Source organism: Hyperolius riggenbachi, chromosome 3 (genome assembly GCF_040937935.1).
Source record: "Hyperolius riggenbachi isolate aHypRig1 chromosome 3, aHypRig1.pri, whole genome shotgun sequence".
NCBI lineage: Eukaryota > Metazoa > Chordata > Amphibia > Anura > Hyperoliidae > Hyperolius > Hyperolius riggenbachi.
In genome coordinates this window covers 278,512,905-278,538,118 of record NC_090648.1, presented here as the reverse complement: position 1 = coordinate 278,538,118, position 25,214 = coordinate 278,512,905, and the positions used below count along the sequence as shown (strand labels likewise).

Here is a 25,214-nt window from a genome sequence, read left to right as displayed (position 1 = left end):
AAGATTCCCTAATTGTGTTTGATTTCTGCTGAACTGTGCCCTAATTGTGTTTGATTTCTGCTGAACTGTGCCCTAATTGTGTTTGATTTCTGCTGAACTGTGCCCTAATTGTGTTTGATTTCTGCTGAACTGTTCCCTAATTGAGTTTGATTTCTGCTGAAAATGTGCCCTAATTGCGTTTGATATCTGCTGAAAATGTGCCCTAATTGCGTTTGATTTCTGCTGAACTGTGCCCTAATTGCGTTTGATTTCTGCTGAACTGTGCCCTAATTGCATTTGATTTCTGCTGAAAATGTGCCCTAATTGCGTTTGATTTGTGCTGAAAATGTGCCCAAATTGCGTTTGATTTCTGCTGAAATGTGGCCCTAATTGCGTTTGATTTCTGCTGAAAATGTGCCATAATTGCGTTTGATTTCTGCTGAAAATGTGCCCAAATTGCGTTTGATTTCTGCTGAAATGTGGCCTAAATTGCGTTTGATTTCTGCTGAAAATGTGCCCAAATTGCGTTTGATTTCTGCTGAAAATGTGCCCTAATTTCGTTTGATTTCTGCTGAAATGTGGCCCAAATTGCGTTTCATTTCTGCTGAAATGTGGCCCAAATTGCGTTTGATTTCTGCTGAAATGTGGCCCAAATTCTGTTTGTTTTCTGTTGAAATGTTGCACACATTGCGTTTGTTTTCTGCTGAAATGTTGCACAAATTGCGTTTTTATTTTCTGGTGTCTGGGGTAACTGTTGCTGCATTTATTATTTAATGGTCATAGTTGGCTATATTTGCTGTGCTATGGTTAAGCTCCGACCATACAATGTCATGGCCAAATCCATGCGCGCCTCAATCACCCCTCATCCATTTTCCCCACAAACAGCCCCGCCCCAATCCGCCCTCCAGCTCCACCCACATGTCATGGCCACGCCCACTTATACGGGATAGCGACACCCATTTTTCGCCATTGCGCGCTTCGCAGGATAGGGCCACTTCTTACAGTCCGCTTGGGGCCACAAAAACCTTAGCTGCACCCCTGAGTATGGCTAATTGAGCTATTACATGTATAATGCCAGATCATTCCTATCGTAAAATTGTATTAGTTTGCTGCTGTATTCAAGTGTATTGAAGGGACAGCGGGCAGCTCTGAATTGCGCATGACGCCAAAAAGTTACTATTTAAGCCGTCGCCTCCCTGGCTCCGTAGCCCCTGATGAGTTACTATGGTAACGAAACGCGTTGGGCGGAGCTACAGAGCTGCGCTACGCGCGTGACGTCACCGGACGCGGAGACTGTCTGATGCACGCCTCTCTAACTACGAGTGGTGGTCTAGCGGGGGTGTGAGCCGGAGCAGCGAGCTCAGCGCGGCAGGCCACTTCAGAGCTATACGCTTCTCTTGGCTTTTTCCACCTGCAAGTGTTTTTATGGACTGTGTCGACAATTTTATGTGACTTTTTAAATAAATGCGGGAACATATCCCTTACACTTTTACACTATGGTAAGCGTTTCTTTTGGAGGTTGATGTGTCTGGATAAACAAGTGCCCAGCTGTGGATAACTGAGGTGGCTGGGGGGTGGCCTATACCCTCATCGCGCTGACGGGCCCGTTTGGCCAGAATATCCGGTGAGTCTCTTCATATAGGGGGGATTTCGGCTTGAGTTTACATCCCCTTACATGCTGTATGGAACACACGATACTGCTTGCTATAGTGAAGGATTTGGACTGTGTTGAGCTCTGAACCCATTATATATTATAAAAGCAGGGAGAGCTGAGTGTGTTTATGGCTCAGGCAGGTAACTTGCCTTACAGTGTGCAGTGCATGGGGGGGGGGGGGGGATAACCTTAGTCTTGGAGAGTAACCATATAACCTTCTGAAGCATTACAAAAGTTTCAAAGTTTCGAAGTCTCACTGCTGATTCTCTACCCTCTTTCCAGTTCATTGTAAAGGCCTGAAAGGTGCTTGCTACTGGCACTGCTGAGACTCGTCCATCCTGAGGATTGCAACTTCACTGTGAATCATAGTCTATCTGCTGTGCTGAGAAAAACATGGATTGTGGAGCCTTGCAAGCTTGTTACTGGGGCTGCAGGAACTTGCTGTTCATTTGTTGTTGAAGTCAGTGGCAATTAGCACACTGTGCAACCATGTTCATGCTAGTTTTGTGTGTCTTGTGTGTGCCCAATTAACACCCAGTCTATCAGATTAAGCTATGTCTGCTACTGTATGCTTTCTCTCTGGACCCTGATACTGCTTAACCACTTAAGGACCGCATGATTTTTCTGTGATCTGCGCTGGGTGGGCTCTTCAGCTCCCAGCACAGATCACGTTGCAGGCAGGGCAATGAGACATCCTCCCTTTTTTCCCCATCAGGGGGATGTCCTGCTGGGGGGGGTCTGATCGCCGCTGGCAATCTGTGTGTAGTGGGGGGCTCCTCAAAGCCCCCCTCCGCAGTGTTATTCCCCCCTCCCTCTCCTTCCCTCCCTCTCCTCCTCAGAATAGGCGGTACAGGACAGCGATCCGTCCTGTACCGCCTTAGATAGGCTTCAGCCTATCAGATGCCGGCGATCCTCGGGCAATCAGAGGCTGGGGATCGCCGATCTCCTTTACGGCACTGCTGTGACAGCAGCGCCGTACACTGTAAACACCGGGGATTTCTTCCCCGGGTGTTTACATTTAGCCTGCGAGTCATGAACGGAGGCTCGCAGGCTGTTCACGGAGCCCCCTGCCGTGAAATGACAGGAAATGTTTCCATGGAAACACCACTGTGACCAGCCGCCGCCTATCAACGTTGGCTGGTCTCATCACAATGGCTTTTACTAAGTTTAATAAATATTTCAACTGAAAATGATTGAATTTGCATAGTTTTTCAGTGTTTTTGTTTGCTTCAGTGCTTTTATCCAATTACACATCTTGTTGTTTAAAAATATGTTGGTGAAACCTTAAAGTGAACACAAGGTGAGAGCGATATGGAGGATGTCATATTTATTTCCTTTTAAGCCATGCCAGTTGCCTGGCTGCCCTGCTGATCCAATGACTCTAGTACTTTCAGGCATAGACCCTGAGCAAGCATGCAGCAGATCAGGTGTTTCTGATATTATTGTCCGATCTGACAAGATTAGCTGCATGCTTGTTTCTGGTGTGATTCAGACACTACTGCAGCCAAATAGATCAGCAGGGCTGCCAGGCAACTGGCATTGACTAAAATGAGATAAATATGGCATCCTCCATATCGCATCACTCACACCTCAGGTTCACTTTAATACACAATGTTGTTATTGCAACAGCAATAAAACAACTAGAAATACAACTATGCAAGTTAAAAAAAGTAATGTTGCATGTATTAAAATAAAACAAGTTAAAACACTTTGCTATTAGCAAATGTTTGCTAAAATGTCAAATCCTTAAAGAGCATTTTCACTCTTGAAATTGAAATCAAGAAATGCAACAGTAAAATATGGCTTCTAGAGGCAATTGCATCAAAAATGTTTATTTGAAAAGCATAATGCATGCAGCATATCAAGTGATTTAATAGTTACATTCTGGAAATTAAATAACAACCACCTGTGAAGGATTACGAAAAAAAAAAAAATAGAGGGGGCACAGAAAACAGAAAACATAAAGAGAAAAAAAAAGGAAGACAACTACTACCGGAAAAATCTCACACAGTGCACCATGACAATTAATGTCGAACCTGTGCTCTAATGGCGTATCTAGAGAAGACAGCGCCTATGCCAAGCACTCAAACTGCCTCCCTTTGGGAAAGGCCCAGAGGAGTGATTGGGGTGGGGTGAGATGAAGAGAGAGAGAGAGAAGGGGATATGAGAAAAAGATATAAAGCACCCCCTCACCATGCTGTACACTACACCTCGAAGTTGGCTGCTTCTGTCTTTCAACAGTAAGCTAGGAAGGAGAGGGGATATGTTTCTGTTCTGCTAGCAGACAGGCTTGTCTACCTTTCCAGTGGGAGTGAAATACTGGCAGCACACAGGGCTGAGATAAGGGAAGCACACAGGGGGTGAGATAATGGCAGCACACAGGGGGGAAGATAAGGGTAGCACACAGGGGGCAGGATAAGGGTAGCACACAGGGGGACATTAGGGCAGCACACAGGGTGATAGAGAAGGGCAGCACAAAGGAGGACACATAAGGGAAGCACACAGGGGGTGAGATAATGGCAGCACACAGGGGGGAGGATAAGGGTAGCACACAGGGGGCAGGATAAGGGTAGCACCCAGGGGAACATTAGGGCAGCACACAGGGTGATAGAGAAGGGCAGCACAAAGGAGGACACATAAGGGCAGCACACAGGGGCACACATAAGGGCAGCACACAGTCAGGGGGTTGATTTAGATATATACAAGATCATTCTCATTTTTAGCACACAAAAAACACTTTAGATCTCAGCAATGTATTTTTCATTTACCTCAGAACCACAGAAGTAAGTCAATATTTTTTCTGGACTATTACTATGAACTGCAGCAGAGAGGTGCATAAGTATACATTGCGTACTCTCACCACTTTGTAAATGATCTTCTTAAAAAAAAAAGAGTACATCGTAAAACTGAATCTGAGCAATCTTCCCATCACCGCACTGCACTTCATTTCTCCATGTTTTCATTCTCCTCTCTTTATAGCTTAATACAAGGAAAGCACGTGGTCTGTGGAGCAGATCTTCAGGTGTGGGGAAGGAGGGACACCAAGATTGTCCCCCTTAGCACAGCCTGCACAGCTAAGGTGGGTATCCTGAAGTGGGGGTTCATATTTCATATATTTGGACTAACAGTATCAGACAGAGGGACAGATTTAAGTACAAAGATAATTGGGACAAAAGTACAGCAGCTGCTCAAAACACGAGTCAGTGTTTGTCACAGGAGCCCTCAGTGGCTGACCGCACTTAGCCTTCTAAACGGTGCCAGCGCACAGATCGTGCGAACTCTGGTCGCAGTCAATGCGCAGGAACCGTTAAGAATTAGCCGCAGACAACTCAGAAGGGAGCCTGTGAGACACGGGTGATTACGACGTCACCTACTGGTTCAGAGTAAACTGCCACCACCGCGGTTACTATGGGACCGTGGGGCCCACTAACTGACTGACTAATCCTGCGAATAAAACGGTTAAACACACGATATTCTGTCTAGCCAACAACAAACAAACAGTAGCGTATCTTCAGAGACCCGGGATCATTTCTGTGTGTGCTGATAAGCAGGGTAGCGGAAAGTGAATGACTTGGAGAAAGTCGTTTATTCACGCAATATAAATAATTAATATATACAGACAATTATGAAAATCAACAATTATGAAAACAGCAATAGCCAGTATGAAAAATAAAAGAAGGGAGAAAATTACTTAGTTCCTGGAAAGATGTCCTTATTGTGGGAAGAATCATAAAGTCCTTGGTTTCAAAGTCCAGAGTTCAGACCAGGTGGATACCAGCATATCCTCAAGCTGGCATCTGATGAGTGCAAGATGGTTCAGTGTGGAGGACTCTGAGTTTTGGCTCCTCTCCCATTCTTATGCCCCTGATTCAGTAGGAGGAAGTGAGGGCGGGCCCACACACCCCCTTAGAACATGAGATGAGTCCTGCCCTTGTCCTGGAGACCAGAAATCATGCCTTAACCATATATGGGCTCTATCTCACAGAACCGTACAGGTCAGGGCAGATTTACTAATATTTTCAGATCTGCCTCGATGTACCCAGCAGTCTGATACCAAACATGAGGGGTGGGACCCCTGTGGTACCATTAGGGCACTGTTGGACTGCCTAACGGGCAGTCTTTACCTCAGAAGGTTCTGAAATGTTCTCAGACCCAACGCCAGGCAGGGCCCTACCTGCTCTGTTAGTTTGGAGGGTCTGCCAGCCTGGCAACACAGAAAATATGATACATATAGCCATTTATGGAATATGAGAGACCCCTGGGATTTATACCAGGTCATTCCCAGGCAAAGGTTCTTTGAAGTTGGCAGCAGCAAGCCACATGTCGGCTCCCTGCTGGGAAAAGGAGTCGGAGTGTCTGAGTTCCCTCACTCTAAATTTGGTTCTGTCATGGTGTTTGTCACCTTATACCTGATGGATGGGCCATCAGCACAGCTTGAAGCCAGGGACTCTCTGGGCCCAGGCTCATTAGCATATCAAAAGAGCCATCCTGCAGTTAAGGTGATGCTATTCCTCTGCTAAGAAGGGACTGCAGACCTCCTACACAATAAATCCAGATTCTATCGATTTGAAGCGCAATCGACGCAGAGAATCGAGTGCGATCGCTTTTCTTCACGGGCGGTTCCAGGACGCGCCTGCGTCCCCGCAATCGTCCGTGACAGCCCCCCCCCTTGTCCGTGGCTTAGCCACTCATCCGCAAGATGTGTGGCGGCGCCGCTAACCTGGCTGACGGGCCTCGAGTTGCCGGTACGGCGGGAAAACCTATTGGAGCCTGTGGCTCGGTTCCCCTGGACCGGTCGCGGTCTGCTACCCTCAGGGTTGACCCAACATGGACCGTTCTGGACAGGGCGTTTGCGCCACTGCAGTCGGACGTGGTGTCTGCCGGGACTGCGGACAACGGGCAGTGGGTTGGTTAGGTCAACAGCCAGCCCACGCAGAGTTCCCCTGCTGAGTGGCTGTGGACCTAAGGGAACCCCGCGGGAATCCCTGGACCTTCCCAGCTCCTGACAGACGGCACATGCCCTGCAGTAGTTGGCTACATCCCTGTTCATCCGGGGCCAATAAAACTGTTTCTGAATACCGGCGAGTGTCTTGCGGACACCCGAGTGCCCGGTCGGAGGATTACCATGTGCGGCTTTCAGCACATGTCCCCTAAACGCACTCGGGACCACAAGCCACTTGGTATCCGCGTGGGATCTACCTGTAGGGGGCTGTACAGACTCACTGTACAGTCTCCCACCTTCCCAGTACACCTTGAAAGCGGCCCCGTCTGCGAGGGGCTCAGCGGCTTGCTGCATGAGCACCTCCAGGCTTGGGTCACTTTGTAGTGTGCGGCTGAGAATACGGCGCTGTCAGTTTCAGCCAACTGGCTCATGTCACACGAGGCCAGTGGCTGAAAGGTCTCATCCCTGCGGTCAGAGGAGGGGGAGGAGGCCGGAACCCCCTCCACCTGTTCTGAGCTCGGGTTCTGAGCAGTGCAGCTGCGCGGTATTGCTAGCACAGGTACACTGTCAGAATGGCACAGACGGACATTACTCAGATCATCATTGCATGCAGTAATGACATTGACAGGTATAGACATTTTTTCATTACAGACAGGTTGTACAGGAGACTCAGGTACAGTTACAGCATCATCACAACAGACAGTCTGTACCTCAAACTCAGGTGCCTTTGAAGCAGGCACTATTGAACCTGGTACCCTTGAACTGGGCACATTCAACCCACCTCCCCCTGGTGCTCCCCCAAGTGTATAAAGTACCTGGTGGTGGGTGGAGAGTCCGTCTCCTTCCGTGAGCGACAAGGCGGTCGTGGCAGGTTCATAGTAGGACACAAGCTTGCCCAAATCAGTCCCTAGCAACACAGGGACTGGGAGATCCTTCATAACCCCAACAACCCTTTCTTGGACCCCTCCCACTCCCCAATCCAGCTTCACTCTGGCGTGGGCTATGTGAAAAAGGGTGCCTTCTACTCCAGTAAGGGCAAGGGATCGGCTGGAGCTGATGCTCTCCTTTGGCACAAGGTGTGAGTGAACTAACGTGATGTCAGCTCCGGTGTCTCGGAATCCGGTGACAACTTTGCCGTTCACTCTAACAAGTTGCTGCTGGTTGGTTCGGTCGCGGATTTCCTTTCCGCGGGCAAACAGGACAAAATCGGATGATCCAGGCTGTGGTTCGCTGGCGGGTTGCCTCTGCTGTGGGTGAGGTGCAGGTGATGCAGATGATCCAGGTGCTGGTGGTGTCTGTCTCCGCTCCGGACAGTCGAATTTCATGTGTCCGGGCTGGCGGCAGTAGTGACAGGTGACCTCTCCAGGCGCTGCAGGCCTGGGTGCAGCAGCTGCGCTGGGTGGCCTCTGTGGCGGACGGCTCACAGGGGCAGGAGGGTCTGCCGAGGTATTGGGCTGACCTCCCCTCCAGCTGGATGGGACAGTCCTGCGGGTATCAGCCACCCGGGTAGTTGCAAAAGTCTCAGCAAGGTCTGCAGCGACAGTTGCTGAAGTCGGCTTGCGTTCTAACACAAATTGTCGTACATCAGCAGGGCAAATGTTCAGAAATTGCTCGAGGACTATCAAGTCCTCCAGGACGCCATAAGACCCTTTGGTGAGGCCTAGAGTCCACTGACGGAGTGTGGTGAGCAAGCTGCTGACCACATCTCGGTACGAATCAGAAGACTTTTTCTGCCAGGCCCTGAACTTTTTGCGATAGGCTTCTGGCGTCAGCTGGTACTTAGTAATGATAGCGTCTTTTATAGCAGCATAATCATTATCCTTCTCCGCAGGCAATTCTGCGAAGGCATCAAGCGCTTTGTAGCGCAGCAAAGGTGTCAGATGTCTGGCCCACTGGTCTTGGGACAGACGATACTGACGGCATGCTTTTTCAAAAGACCGCAAAAACAAGTCAATGTCTGTGTCTTTTTCAATATTAGCAAACTTAAATTTTGCACTTACGGGTGTTGCAGCTCCTTCAGCAGGGAGGCTGGGCGGTGAACTCCGGCTGGCCTGTTGAACCTTTGCCATGTTGAGCTCATGCTGTCGTTGGCGCTCCCGCTCAGCGGCATCCCTCTCTGCGTGGCGTTCAGCAGCAGCAGCTTGCCGCTCCCGTTCCTCTCGTGCTTCCATGTACTGCATGTACTTGTCCAGGTCAGTCTCCATCAGCTTTTGTAATGCCTGCTGCATTACCGGGTCAGCACCCATGGACAGTCCAGTACTGGCCAGTTCCGGGCGAGTAATGTCAGAAACTCTGGGATTGGGGTCCATACTGACAGTCTCTGGCGTAACTGTTGCAACAGGGCCCGCAGGATGCTCAACCTCTGTACGCCTAAGATCTTCAGCCTCTGGTTCCCCTTGATTGTCAGATGGGCTGGTATCCACCTCAGCGGACACTCCCGGCTCCCGCAGTTGCTGGGCATCCCATCTGGACAAGTCTGCTATCAGGTCCCGTTTTGTCTTGCGGAGGATGCCAATGCCCCTCTCTTCGCAAAGATTTTCCAGGTCTGCTAGGCACATGTTCTGGTAGTTCCCGGACATTTCCATGCCAAATAAAATAAAACTTTGGGGAAGGGGTACTGGCTACACAGTCTCTCTGTATATATAAAAAATATATTGCCTTCCAGCTACACCAACGAATTAGTTCGTTTCTCGATAGCGCTAGCGCTATCGCAGATACTTTCAGCACAACACAGGTCTCACCGCTGCCTACCACTGTCACAGGAGCCCTCAGTGGCTGACCGCACTTAGCCTTCTAAACGGTGCCAGCGCACAGATCGTGCGAACTCTGGTCGCAGTCAATGCGCAGGAACCGTTAAGAATTAGCCGCAGACAACTCAGAAGGGAGCCTGTGAGACACGGGTGATTACGACGTCACCTACTGGTTCAGAGTAAACTGCCACCACCGCGGTTACTATGGGACCGTGGGGCCCACTAACTGACTGACTAATCCTGCGAATAAAACGGTTAAACACACGATATTCTGTCTAGCCAACAACAAACAAACAGTAGCGTATCTTCAGAGACCCGGGATCATTTCTGTGTGTGCTGATAAGCAGGGTAGCGGAAAGTAAATGACTTGGAGAAAGTCGTTTATTCACGCAATATAAATAATTAATATATACAGACAATTATGAAAATCAACAATTATGAAAACAGCAATAGCCAGTATGAAAAATAAAAGAAGGGAGAAAATTACTTAGTTCCTGGAAAGATGTCCTTATTGTGGGAAGAATCATAAAGTCCTTGGTTTCAAAGTCCAGAGTTCAGACCAGGTGGATACCAGCATATCCTCAAGCTGGCATCTGATGAGTGCAAGATGGTTCAGTGTGGAGGACTCTGAGTTTTGGCTCCTCTCCCATTCTTATGCCCCTGATTCAGTAGGAGGAAGTGAGGGCGGGCCCACACACCCCCTTAGAACATGAGATGAGTCCTGCCCTTGTCCTGGAGACCAGAAATCATGCCTTAACCATATATGGGCTCTATCTCACAGAACCGTACAGGTCAGGGCAGATTTACTAATATTTTCAGATCTGCCTCGATGTACCCAGCAGTCTGATACCAAACATGAGGGGTGGGACCCCTGTGGTACCATTAGGGCACTGTTGGACTGCCTAACGGGCAGTCTTTACCTCAGAAGGTTCTGAAATGTTCTCAGACCCAACGCCAGGCAGGGCCCTACCTGCTCTGTTAGTTTGGAGGGTCTGCCAGCCTGGCAACACAGAAAATATGATACATATAGCCATTTATGGAATATGAGAGACCCCTGGGATTTATACCAGGTCATTCCCAGGCAAAGGTTCTTTGAAGTTGGCAGCAGCAAGCCACATGTCGGCTCCCTGCTGGGAAAAGGAGTCGGAGTGTCTGAGTTCCCTCACTCTAAATTTGGTTCTGTCATGGTGTTTGTCACCTTATACCTGATGGATGGGCCATCAGCACAGCTTGAAGCCAGGGACTCTCTGGGCCCAGGCTCATTAGCATATCAAAAGAGCCATCCTGCAGTTAAGGTGATGCTATTCCTCTGCTAAGAAGGGACTGCAGACCTCCTACACAATAAATCCAGATTCTATCGATTTGAAGCGCAATCGACGCAGAGAATCGAGTGCGATCGCTTTTCTTCACGGGCGGTTCCAGGACGCGCCTGCGTCCCCGCAATCGTCCGTGACAGTGTTCATATCATTAAATTTTTTATTGTCTCCTGTTGAGACTGACAAATATTTTCTTTTAATTAGATCTCGCCTAATCCTACTGGAAGTGATAAACATGTCAGTGAATACGACAGGTGTACAGTAGTAGTAGGCAAAGTTCTACACCAGTTATTTTATGGATAAACAAGAATGAATGATCAGTGAATCCAACATTACCCTTTATAAATCATCACCTAACTATCAATTAAAATTTAGAAGACTTTTCAGCTTGACCAACATGACAGCTTTCATCCAAATGATTTTCACTTGTTGAATGATTAATGGACAGAAAATAAGACAGCTCATAAAAGGAAAGTAATAAAAATATCTAATTATTATGTAGAACGGATGAGTCAGTTTATTCCCTCATATGTCATCAGCACTTCAGAAAAAACAAACAAATATAAAACTATCTAGTGCGGTTCTTCTATGCGTGTATGCACCGTTGTATTCAAGGTATGCTTACTTATGACCACAGCTGAAGCCCTATTTCTTTTTAGATCTAAAGTATGTTTTCTTCCAATCGATCTAACTGAATTATCTGCTATAGGCTGTAGAATTTATGAAGCATGTGAAACTGGAATTGATTTGTTTAAGATGGCATTCCTGAAGAGATGGTAAATTACAAAGATTTGACAATCTCCATTCTATTTTTACTGCTTGGTCCCATTTAGTGTTATGTGTCATACAGGGATGTGCGGATTTTCATAACTGTATGCCAGAGGTCATGACAGTCATCCAATATGTATTTGAAAAAAAAAATGGTCACTTTACATGTGACATTAAAAAAAGGTACCATAAGTAAGAAACTTATTGATTTAGGGTTCCTGACTATTAATAAGCATGAAAGTAAATTACAAGTGCAGGGCAATTAACTGAGAGAAAATATTGCAGCTGTTAAGATGCAAATCCGCATTTCTGTCAATTTAGCCATGTATTATGTAATGTTTGAAAGTGATGTAACATATTCAAACATAAATCAAACAGATTATAAAGCACTGCTTGACTGATTCAAAGCATAGTATATATGAAATAGACTTTAAACTCTCCATTCAGGCATAAATCTAAAGACAGTGGTGAAGGAAAGTGACAGCACTCCAGGTAATGTGAGACATCACACCTTGCTGGGTACACAGGCAGCCTCCACCTCAGGCAGCAACCAGCATCATAGCAACAGAAGTCAGGACAACAGTTACTCCTTGAAAAAAAAGTTTATATTCTACATTTAAAAAGCAAGTTAAATCAGTGGATATTTGTAGATTTCTGGCTATTTGTTCTTAAAGGGGCACTACAGCAAAACAACTGTAAAATTTAAAATATGTGCAAACATAGACAAATAAGAAGTATGTTTCTTTCCAGCGTAAAATGAGCCATAAATTACTTTTCTCCTATGTTACTGTCACTTACAGTAGGTAGTAGAAATCTGACAGAAGCAAAAGGTTTTGGATGAGTCAATCTTTTCATAGGGGATTCTCAGCAAGGCTTTTATTCTTTATAAAGAATTTAAACAATGTTGCTAGCCAGCTTCCCTGCTTGCTACACAGTTTTTGGCAGTTGGACAGAGCAACTGCCATTCACCAAGTGCTTAAAGAGAAACTTCGACTAAAAACTGAACTTTATCCCAATCAATAGCTGATACCCCCTTTTACATGAGAAATATATTCCTTTTCACAAACAGACCATCAGGGGGGTGCTTTATGACTGATATTGTGATGAAACCCCTCCCACAAGAAACCCCTCCCACAAGAAAAGTTCAAACTTTTGGCAGTTTCCTGTCTGTGAACCTTGTTGCACTGTGGAAAATAGCTGTTTACAGCTGTTTCCAACTTCCAAAAACCATGCAGCAGCTACATCACCTGCCAACAGTAAAATGTTCACTGGAGTTCCTCTTTAAATCCCTGAGAATCCCATATGAAGAGATGCACTAGTCCAAAACCTGTCGCTTCTGTAAGATTTTTACTACCTACTGCAAGGGACATCAACATAGAAGAAAAGTAATTTATGGCTCATTTTACTCTGGAAAAACATACTTCTTATTTGTTTATGTTTGCACATATTTTAAATTTTACAATTTCGCCATAGTTCCCCTTTAATCATGACCAGATATCCACAATTTTAAGCAGGTTTCTGCTAAAATATTACCTTTTATGTCTTAAAAGCTGTACACATGGTCAAGTCACCACTATTCAGGGAAAATAAACTAGCCCACTAAGCCATCATAAAAAAAATAACGAAACAAAGAAACAAAAAGCACACATTTGCAATCACATATTCTGCAAACTACAAGAAGTACAGGATACATATTTCAGATCCAGAATATGTGGGGACAGCTGCACCGCTTTGTAGTTGTGAAGTAGGAAAGAAGTGGATTAGTAGGATGAACATGCAGCAGTAAGCTCTGTAGGTTTTCCATCCCTCCTAAGTAAAAGTCAGAGGCTCAAAATACTCAACTATCAGCAGGTGATTAGCCTCAGGGCTGTATTTAGGGTTTGGGCTCCCCTAGGCACCCCAAACCTACGGCGCCCCCCCCACCCCTCTCCCGAGAATGTTGGTGGCGCGCGAAGCGCGCCGCGACGAAAAATGGGCGTGGTCACATAATACAGTGGGCGTGTCCATAACCCAGTGGGTGTGGCCAATTAAAATTTTCTAGTAAGCCAAAGTCGGTGGGGCCATGTTTTCTCCCTGGGTATGAGTAAAGTGACCCTAAAAAATCAAGTAGGAAATGTTCCCCCCCCCCCCCCCACACACACACACACACATTAGCCAGTGTTCTCTCGCACAAAGTAGTGGTAGGTATTAGATTGTGAGCTCCCCTGAGAAAAGTCAGTAACATGACTGTTCTCTGCAAAGTGCTGCAGAAGATGTCAGTGCTATATAACTACATAATAATATGGTAGGGCATTAGACTATGGTAGGATTAGATTGTAAGCTCCTCAGAGGATAGTCAGTGACATGACTACATACTCTGTGAAGTACTGCTGAAGATGGCAGTACAATATAGTACAGCAGTATGGCAGCACGGCGGTGTAGTGGTTATCGCTCTCGCCTTGCAGCGCTGGGTTCCTGGTTCGAATCCCAGCCAGGGCACTATCTGCAAGGAGTTTGTATGTTCTCCCTGTGTCTGTGTGGGTTTCCTTAAGACACTCTGATTTCCTCCCACATCCCAACAACATACGATACAGATAAGTTAATTGGCTTCCCCTAAAAATTGGCCCTAGACTACGATACTTACATACACACATGACTATGGTAGGGATTAGATTGTGAGCCCCACTGTGGGACAGTTAGTGACAAGACAATACATACTCTGTACAGCGATGCGTAATATGTTGGCGCTATATAAATAATTAGTATAAGTACAGTTAGTGGCGGCTCCAGGTTTTTTGGGAGGGGTGCTATGCAGGTGCTGGATTAATTTTTGTGGCTATAAAAAAATGGGTGTGTCCATGACCGGATGAGGGTGGAGCTAACTGTAATTTAACCTGAGGTGAGAGTGATATGGAGGCTGCCATATTTATTTCCTTTTAAACAATACTAGTTGCCTGGCAGCCCTGCTGATCTATTTGACTGCAGTAGTGAACTGAATTACACCAGAAACAAGCATGCAGCTAATCTTATCAGTTCTGACAATATTGTAAGAAACCCCCGACCTGCTGCATGCTTGTTCAGGGTCTATGGTTGAAAGAATTAGAGGCAGGGGACCAGCACGGCAGCCAGGCAACTGGTATTGCTTAAAAGGAGATAAATATGGCAGCCTCAATATTATTCTCACCTCGGGTTCGCTTTAAAAGTGCAACGCAAAGACAGTGGGCCCAAGTTTAGGTCACCCTTTGCCCAGAAAATTCACATAATTTTGCAGGTTTTCTCAAGAAAATACACGTAATGTGAGCAGATTGCCCAGAACATATATTCAATCGTGGCAGATTTGCCCAGAACATATATTCAATCGTGGCAGATTTGCCCAGAACATATATTCAATCGTGGCAGATTTGCCCAGAACATATATTCAATCGTGGCAGATTTGCCCAGAACATATATTCAATCGTGGCAGATTTGCCCAGAACATATATTCAATCGTGGCAGATTTGCCCAGAACATATATTCAATCGTGGCAGATTTGACCAGAAAATACATGTAATCATGTCGGCAGATTTGACCAGAACTACGAGCAATCATGTCGGCAGATTTGACCAGAACTACGAGCAATCATGTCGGCAGATTTGACCAGAACTACGAGCAATCATGTCGGCAGATTTGACCAGAACTACGAGCAATCATGTCGGCAGATTTGACCAGAACTACGAGCAATAAGGTCAGCAGATTTGATCAGAAATACGAGCAATAATGTCAGCAGATTTGATCAGAAATACGTGCAATAATGTCAGCAGATTTGATCAGAAATACGTGCTATAATGTCAGCAGATTTGATCAGAAATACGTGCAATAATGTCAGCAGATTTGATCAGAAATACGTGCAATAATGTCAGCAGATTTGATCAGAAATACGAGCAATAATGTCAGCAGATTTGATCAGAAATACGTGCAATAATGTCAGCAGATTTGATCAGAAATACGTGCAATAATGTCAGCAGATTTGATCAGAAATACGTGCAATAATGTCAGCAGATTTGATCAGAAATACGTGCTATAATGTCAGCAGATTTGATCAGAAATACGAGCAATAATGTCAGCAGATTTGATCAGAAATACGTGCTATAATGTCAGCAGATTTGATCAGAAATACGTGCAATCATGTCAGCAGATTTGATCAGAAATACGTGCAATCATGTCAGCAGATTTGATCAGAAATACGTGCAATAATGTCAGCAGATTTGATCAGAAATACGTGCAATAATGTCAGCAGATTTGATCAGAAATACGTGCAATAATGTCAGCAGATTTGATCAGAAATACGAGCAATAATGTCAGCAGATTTGATCAGAAATACGAGCAATCATGTCGGCAGATTTGATCAGAAATATGTGCAATAATGTCAGCAGATTTGATCAGAAATACGTGCAATAATGTCAGCAGATTTGATCAGAAATATGTGCAATAATGTCAGCAGATTTGATCAGAAATACGAGCAATCATGTCAGCAGATTTGACCGGAACTACGAGCAATAATGTCAGCAGATTTGATCAGAAATACGAGCAATAATGTCAGCAGATTTGATCAGAAATACGTGCAATAATGTCAGCAGATTTGATCAGAAATACGTGCAATAATGTCAGCAGATTTGATCAGAAATACGAGCAATAATGTCAGCAGATTTGATCAGAAATACGAGCAATCATGTCAGCAGATTTGATCAGAAATACGTGCAATAATGTCAGCAGATTTGATCAGAAATACGAGCAATCATGTCGGCAGATTTGATCAGAAATACGTGCTATAATGTCAGCAGATTTGATCAGAAATACGAGCAATAATGTCAGCAGATTTGATCAGAAATACGAGCAATCATGTCAGCAGATTTGGTCAGAAATACGTGCAATCATGTCAGCAGATTTGATCAGAAATACGAGCAATCATGTCGGCAGATTTGACCAGAACTACGAGCAATCATGTCAGCAGATTTGACCGGTACTACGAGCAATCATGTCAGCAGATTTGACCGGAACTACGAGCAATCATTTCAGCAGATTTGACCAGAAATACGAGCAATAATGTCAGCAGATTTGATCAGAACTACGAGCAATCATGTCAGCAGATTTGACCGGAACTACGAGCAATCATTTCAGCAGATTTGACCAGAAATACGAGCAATAATGTCAGCAGATTTGATCAGAACTACGAGCAATCATGTCAGCAGATTTGACCGGAACTACGAGCAATCATTTCAGCAGATTTGACCAGAAATACGAGCAATAATGTAAGCAGATTTGATCAGAACTACGAGCAATCATGTCAGCAGATTTGACCGGAACTACGAGCAATAATGTCAGCAGATTTGATCAGAAATATGTGCAATAATGTCAGCAGATTTGATCAGAAATACAAGCAATAATGTCAGCAGATTTGATCAGAACAGTCTAACGGGCTGGGCTGACCAGATGTGTGTTCTCAGTACTGCAGTGTCCTCAATCTACACACCTCACTTTACATAGGATTTATGTGAGGGGGAGTTAGACTGAGGACACTGCGATATTGAAAACACATCTGGTCACGGGGCAGCTATTTGATGTGATGTGTGTGACTGGCTGATGATCGTGTGCTCCTTTCAAAGCCCCTTCCCCCTCCATACCTGTTTTATTCCAGGCACAGGACAAGGATCCAGCTGTCATCATGTGGATGCCTGGACTCTGTGTCATGCATGGCATTACAGACACGGTTCACTGCTTCCTGAGTGAGATAAAGGGTTTCCTGTCTTGTTCAGTCCAGCCACAGCTCACATGGTTGTTCTCAGGCAACGCTGCAGAAGGCTACTTCCGATGAAGCAGAAATCTGCTTCCTGCTGTTGCCTAGCAACCCTATGCCACACAGCTGTGACTGTCATCTGTCTGATGACAGCGCGGCACAGGGCAGATTGAATAGGAGGACAAGACTGCTAGGGGCTGCTGCAGCTGGCAAGCACACAGTAACACTAAACTGACTCACCAAGTCACCGCTTGCAGCTGCTTCAGTCTCCCACTAGCTAGAGTCCTCCTGACTATCAAAGAGTGGCTGCTGCTTGTCAATTATTAGCTCCCGGCCGGCCCCCAAGTTCAAAGTCGGCAGGTGGCGGGAGCTTGAAAGGGGAAGTGCATAAGGAGACGGAAGAGGATAGTGGATGGGGGGGAGGAGCGGATGCTAGGAAGTAGCAAGTTCCCGGCCGGGCGCTGCCACTTTGCTGAATTCTGGAGGGGGGAGAGAGTTCCCCTGATGAGTGTGTGCCTGCTCTCCGCTGCTCATACACCTCCCCCCCCCCCCCCCCCCCACAGGCCGCACATACAAGAAAAAAAAACTGAGAGGTATAAAAAAAATACAAAAATAAAAATAAAAAATATATAGCCAATAGGTGGCCGCCCCCCCCCCAGGGGCCGCCCATGGCACCGGCCCACGGGTGCCTCTTAAGAGATACGGCCGTGATTAGCCTATTTGTCTCAACAAGTGGGAAGCACTTAAGAATGTGCTAGATAACCACAAAATGTTGCAGTTAGCATTAAAACTGAGATGCAACGTATTATTCAATAAGAGTTAATACCATGCTGACATTTGACCTACAGCTGTATTTTGTGGGCCAGAAATGAGAGAGCAATGTTTCAGCATTTTATGGCTGCTTCACACTCCTTGCTGTATTGCACTTAGACACACTATTCTTATAGACCTCATACCTAAGTATTTTCAAAGCCATACATTTATTATCTGATCTGTTAAAGTTTCAGCAGCACTTTTTGTAAAAGAGCCAGACTGGAAGCTGATATAGTTACTTGCTGGTTCTCAATGCTAGTTAAGTGTCAGAATTCTGGGCCACAATAGGGATCTTAAAAAAAGCACTCAGGATTAAGCAGCATATTCAATTGCCAGTTTCACCTCAGTGATGTCCAACCATTAAAAAAAATGTCATTGGTCTTTTAAATGGATTAATGAAAAGCTTCCTCAGGGAGGATTCTTAGGGAAATCTTCCTCAGGGAAATCCTCCTACTCAGGGTAAATCCTTCTCAGATAGATTCTCATTAGTTAAAACCCTTGACCAATGAGCCCAGGCAGGAGGGTCAAAGATGCTTTGCCATGGTTACCTGAACAGCACTGAGTGGTTCCAGCAGGTGAGGGTGAAAAAAACTATTATACTTTTTTTAACACAGTCAATAAGTAGAGAGTCAAAAAAATGCTTCATTTACCAATTTAAAATACAGCCATCTAGAGTCACCTTAATAAAAGAGGCTCCAAGATGCTTAAAGAAGTGAGCAGGATATGGGCAATAAGACTGTTTGAACAGGTGAAAAGTTCTTGCCTATGTTTGACGGGAAGCAACGCTTCATGGGGGGGGGGGGGGGTGATATCGTCAATTGATTAGGAGGAAAATAACTCACTGGGTGATTAAATGCACAACTGAGTTCTTTACCACCCTGTTGCCTAATTTTAAACCTGACCAGCGCTTATAGCTGGTGAGTTAGTGAATTGCAATTCTTGTTAATGCTTCTAAATAAAAATGTTACTGGCATTCTGCAGTCACGTGACAAGCTATGCAGGGAGAGACAAGGATAACCTAACAGACACAAGTTAAATTACACAGAAAGAACACATTGCAGGGAAGATAAAAGCAGACTGCTATTACTCTGCGGGAAACTCTCATAATATCAACTAGACCTTGGACTGCAATTACAGTAACATGTCTCTCTCCTTTGCTGTATATTTTTATTTTTCTATATGTTTTACTGTCCAGTTATGTGAAAGTCTTGATGAAAATGTATATACCTATTTTCTAGGTTACTTAGCTTTGTCTATATAAAATTGAGCAGCACTGTGGAACATGATGGTATTGCACAAAGTAATGATACAAAATAGCAATAATAATAAAAATGATATTTAAGTGGAAGCAAAAGAGAATAGAACAGTAAGAATGAGTTTAATGCATCTTGTCAGGCATTCTCATAAACCCTTTGAAAAGTTCAGGATATTTATATCCATTCTTTAGGTACTTGTGCTGATGTTTGCAAAGTTGATTAATTTTGACATGCTGTCTTTTATGCGCCAAAACTGTATACATGAGCAAGACTTTGCTCATCAGACACTCAAACATTCTAATTTAAATAACGCCCAATTTAAAGTACCTGCTAAAATGAATAAAGATTATTTTTATCAAGCACACCATAGATTTAGAGACAGCAGAATTATATATTGTATAGCAATACTAGGAAATGCTTGAAAAGGCTCCACCCAAATGAGCTTACGGTCTTAGATACACAAAGTGATTATTTAACAGTAAACGCAATATTTACAATACCTTATGAAAATAATTGCATAGGTAAAACTAAAAATCATTGTACTGCAACTGCAAAGAACTGGCTTATATATAGTTGCCACTAAGCCTTGTCAAAAAGCAGCCTTAATAACTTTCAGATAAACAGGAAAAATAAAAGATACGTATGCTCCAGAGCCACAGCACAATAGGCCCTGTCAGATATTTATCTGCAGTTACATTTGTAAAGCTCACTACAGTTTCCATAGAGCTGTAAATGTAACACATTAGTTGCTTGTCAGCATTAAGTGTAATATACAGTTAAATGCAGGCTTACCAATTTCCCGAGATATCTGTGTAAATGCCTCTACTCCACTTTCTCCATAGTTCCCCTCTGATGCTAATGTAGAAACATAATTCCAACCTAAGGCAGTTACAATATCAAGCATGGCCTGGGCTTGATAGGAGTCAGGTGGGACCACTCGAGAAAAAAAGTCATACCGAGTGTTGTCACTTAGCTCTGGTGCTGTAGATGCATAGCTGATTTGAGGTATCTGCAAAAAATGAAGGAGAAATTACATTAAACTCTATTCAAAGTTATTTGTGACGCAAACTAAATTTGGGTTAAAACAATAGACTTCTCTAGAATTCTTCCTTGAGCTTGTAATGTAAAAAAGTATTGTCACACTTCTATTCATCTATTGGCGATGTGGTTTTTTTTCACATAGAAGGCTGTGCCAGTCAATTCAATCTTCTGTGTACTGGCTAAAAAGCATTTTGAGTGCCAAAGACTGATGAGTATCAATAGGCAGACCTATTTACAGGAGGACGGATCTGAAGCAGGTAATTTGAGCGCTGACAGTGCCCCAGTAAAAAATGTTAATTGCAGCTATACCGCAATGTTAATTGCAGCTATAGCAGGACCCAGCGGATAATTTGGTCGCTGGTGGTGCCCGATAAATATCATAATTAGGCAGCGCAAATATCAGTGAATTGGGAGTTCAACAGTGAAGGTGGTGCTGATATTGGTGGAGATTGCACCAAAGGTGGCCACTAATGATCCAATCTTTTTCATCCAATCTTACCATTTCTATGTAATTTAAGGGAACTGCCTAAATGAGCCATTCAATATTTTCACCCAATTGACACTTCTACTTCATGGTAAAATTGGATGAAAAAGATTGGATCATTAGTGGTCCCCTTTAGAGGAAGAGTTGAAGTGAAAATAGGATTAGGTTTAACGTTTGTAAAATAAAATATAGATAAAACTTACCAATAGTTTACTATTATATCATCCATTTACCGATAGTAGAAGATCTGTAATTTTACCCATATTCCACTAGCAGTTTTCCCCGGTGCCAAAATAAAAATGTCGCCCTTTATAGATGTACATGGCTGATCAGTCAGGTTGATCTGTAGCTTATGTACACACGTATCATATGATCCATTTCTATAGTATAACATGTAGATCAAGGAAGGTGCAGAGGGCCTGCTCCATCTCTCCATTATTTAGCAGCAAACAGCTCCAATTTTGGAAAAAAAAAATACCAGGAGCAGCAATGAAAATCAACAGGCTGTAGTGACCTGCCACAGCTCCAAAGCTGCATGAAGAAAACTCTATAAAGCCTAACCCAGCAAGCAGAGTAACCTGCATTCAGAACATTCTTTTAAATCATTGTCAGTAGGGGCCCACATAAAGTCAGAAACACAATCCTGGGAATCCACACGGAATTGCTTTTAAAAGTCTAACCATGTTTAGTCTGATGAATGTCTCTTAAATCTCTGCTAAGCAAATCAAAATATTTACTTTCCGATAAAAGTGATTTTTACATAATTATCTCCATATTATTACTTTGCCAACGAGACAGTAATTTCATTAAGTCAGAAACAGACAATTATTCATATTGAACAGAATGTAAATAGGTAAAGCACAAAATCTCAGATCAGTTGCTTGCAGAATATTCAATCAAACAGACAAGAAAGGGAAGATGTTATACAATGCATGTCTTGCTAGAAAAGCCAGTGTTTGAAAAGTGGCAAGGCTGAGATTATGGAAATGTTCTAGATCAGAAAAAATATGGATGCCACGCTCATTCTAAGCAGAAAGAAAAGTCTTGTCTCTGCAGAAATATTTCATAACATGAAAACTGGCAGCTGGCTAAGCATAGGGATTCAAGTGATTACCCACTCGTTTTAGGGTGCCTTCACACTTATCCCTGCGATTTACCACTGCATGTTTCATATTTGCCATTCTGCATTCTGAGGCTTTTGCTTAAGATTTTTCTTATTTTGTTTTCACATTCTAATTTTTACATGTATACCAATGAAGTTACTTTACATCAAATTGCGCATAATTAACTTAAGAAAGGGGCACTATGGCGAAAAATTGTAAAATTTAAAATATGTGCAAAAATATACAGTACAAATAAGAAGTATGTTTTTCCAGAGTAAAATGATCCATAAATGACTTTTCTCCTATTTTGCTATCACTTACAGTAGGTAGTAGAAATCTGGCAGAAGTGACAGGTTTAGGACTAGTCCATCTCTTCATGGGGGATTCTCAGGGATTTATTTATTTTCAAAAGCACTTAGTGAATGGCAGTTGCTCTGTCCAACTGCCAGAAAACTGTGCAGCAAGCAGGGAAGCTGGCCAACATCATTGTTTAAATCCTTTTTCGGGAATATCTTTATAAAGAATAAAAGCCTTGCTAAGATTACCCTATGAAGAGATGGACTAGTCCAAAACCTGTCGCTTCTGTCAGATTTCTACTACCTACTGTAAGTGACAGCAACATAGGAGAAAAGTAATGTATGGCTCATTTTACTCTGGAATAAAAAAAAAGTACTTCTTATTTGTCTATGTTTGCACGTATTTTAAATTTTTGCATGCAAATTTTTTTGCATTTGGAAAGCAAACATTTTAATTTCCATTGACTTGCATTGTATGCTTGCATATTCATTGTGGAAAAAAAAACTACATGTAGGCAGCTCAGCAGCTGTTTTTTCTGCAGAACATTTGGATGTAAAAATTCACAGAAAGCATGCATTAGATGTTCGGAAAATGCTAATTAACACAAATGTATTCACACGCCAACTCTGTTGTATGAAAGGTGCCTTACTGATCTCTGCAGAGTTTTGGGTTACTGAGTGTTCTAAAGCCAGTAGAAAATATACATGGTCCCCCAGAATGCTCTGGGCTAAGAGTTACCGGAAGGGTTGGGCTACATAGCAATCTACAGCAATATATAGCTATAAGAAGTGTTCTGATGCTGAAACTAAGAAAACTACCATAAAAGTGGGTCTCCTGAATAATTGACTGTATTATACTATATGTCTATATGTCACTACAGTGCCTCTTTAGGCATAGATAAGGATAGAATCTTGAAGTGGTGCAGGCAGTCCATGAAAGGAAGGTATACACCAAACTAAATGACTAAATTATTAGGTTAATATCCTCATGTAATACGGTAGTTTACTCTCTATTAAAGATGTAATCTGTCCAGAATGATCCGTTATTTGAACTGTCACAATCAGACCCATGTTGCAAGCAATGAACTGATGTGGCACACAAACAGTGAAGAGAATGCTTCCTCCTCAAAAGGTCACTCTGAACTTTAGATGCTCTAATGGGAGATTCCAATGCTCCAAGGATCTCATTATCACCCTTAACATGACCCTAATGTAACAAAAAATGTTCAGATTTCTTCAGGCTGTGTATAGAAACATCATTGTACACATTTCAGCTTTCTTTATTTAGTTTATTAAGGGGGGGCTATGTCAGCAAGAAAAAACTAATTAGACTGTCATTAAAACAACTGTTATTACATGTGCACATACTGCTTCCAAGGTAGTGAATCTACACCTATTTAATGAGTCATTCCCCTAGAACTAGTGCTAGAACAGCAATTCAGTCAGGGAGTGACTGCAAGCTTTGCTATTCCCTAGTTTTAATACAGGATTAGAAAAAAACTGGTGTGACTAGGGTGGAGCAGGACTCACATCTGATCTCCCCGGTCTGGAAACTGGTTTCCTTTTGGTCTATTAATGTCTTCTCTTGGTTTTTATGTTGCTACCTGGGCATAGTATTGCAGCTTCTACTCTGATTTCACCTTTGTTTTATATTTGATGAGTCCCTGATGATGTCTAAAGTCTAGTCTAGTACAACAATTTTGATTAGCCAATAATTGGCCAATTTTACCACCTGCATGTAATATGTGGTGGGCCAATAGATTTTGAATGCTATGAAGAGATTGTGTAAAAAAAAAACTCTCATTCTACATGGAAATGTTAAAACAGGTCAATTATTAGAAAAGCAAAATTGGATGTAAATACTTTCACCTCCTACTCCAAGAATTGTTTGTGCAAGACGTCATCCTGGCAACAAGGCTAAACCGTATCTTTTTACAGATTAAGATCCTGTATGCCAGTTCAGCAATGTGCTCAGCTGCTTGTGTGTTTGTTTTTTGTTTTTGTTTTTTGTGTCACTAAGGTCCCAATATGTTTATCTACTTTCTGGGTGATGATGATGTTGAATTTCCTGAAGGCATCACATCAATAACGCCCCCCAGGTATCTGCTATACTAATATATATAAGAAATGTTATGAGAACTGAAGAATGTAACGATCGGTGAAGCACAGAGAGGATCTGATTACCGGTGATCTGCAGAATCACTGGGAATACAGATGTATACCAGATTATAAGTGATCTGCAGTATCACCGATAATCCGATATACCAGCTAACCTCTGTTCACCTGAGTAGAGTGTAGTGTTGGGTGTAACAGTAACACTTTGAGGACTAAGCCTCAGCGCAGTAAGGAGTACTGCACCGATTCCTTCCGAAGACCTGGACTCTCCAAGACGGGAGGAGTCAGGCTGAGAGTAGGAAGGATTGTCTGAGAGTAACACTCTGAAGGAAGTGTCACTAACAGAACGGGGAACCGCCTCTAACAGTAAGGTCGGTTCTCGAGGTCGGACAAGCCAGGTCGTACACACACGGACAGATAAAGTACAGTATCAGGAGGCAAAGGCGGAGTCGAGGTACAGGCAGGGTTCGGCAACAGGGTATCAGAAATATCAAGGTACAAGATCAGGAGGCAGAAGCGGAGTCTAAGGATGAGCCGGGGTTCGGCAACAGAGTATCAGAAATGTCAAGGTACAAGATCAGAGTTCAGGAGGATAGTCAGGCAGGCAAAAGTCATAACAGATAATCACAATCAAACGAGTACTTTAGCTATCAACAGAATCTAGCTAAGTGTAGGATTACAGCTCCAGCTGGTCCCGGCACACTTGCGGATCTGACTACAGATCTGGGTGCTCCCACGTATGTGATCGCAACGCCAGACAATCAGCAACTGAACAGCCTGCAGTATATATACACAGGCACCTTTCCAGCACCTCCCTAAGTGCTGGACCAATGAGGAGTGGAACCAGAGTCAGCTGACCAGCCTGGTCAGCTGACTACCTCTGGCTTCCACAAAAAGCCTGCCTGAGTGCGCGCGCGTCACTCTAAATCCAGAGGGACTACGTGT

At 43.8% G+C, this 25,214-nt stretch overlaps 1 protein-coding gene across 6 annotated transcripts in view; it reads right to left on the bottom strand.

Annotated features, from left to right (window-relative positions):
- The window catches only part of GRM8 (glutamate metabotropic receptor 8), a 1,285,400-nt gene that overhangs the window by 795,919 nt on the left and 464,267 nt on the right, over positions 1 to 25,214 (bottom strand). For all 6 annotated transcript variants that reach the window (XM_068276365.1, XM_068276364.1, XM_068276366.1 and 3 more), the window contains one exon: positions 20,023 to 20,239. In XM_068276365.1, coding sequence (XP_068132466.1) covers positions 20,023 to 20,239 — 217 coding nt within the window. The remainder of the gene's footprint in view (positions 1 to 20,022; positions 20,240 to 25,214) is intronic.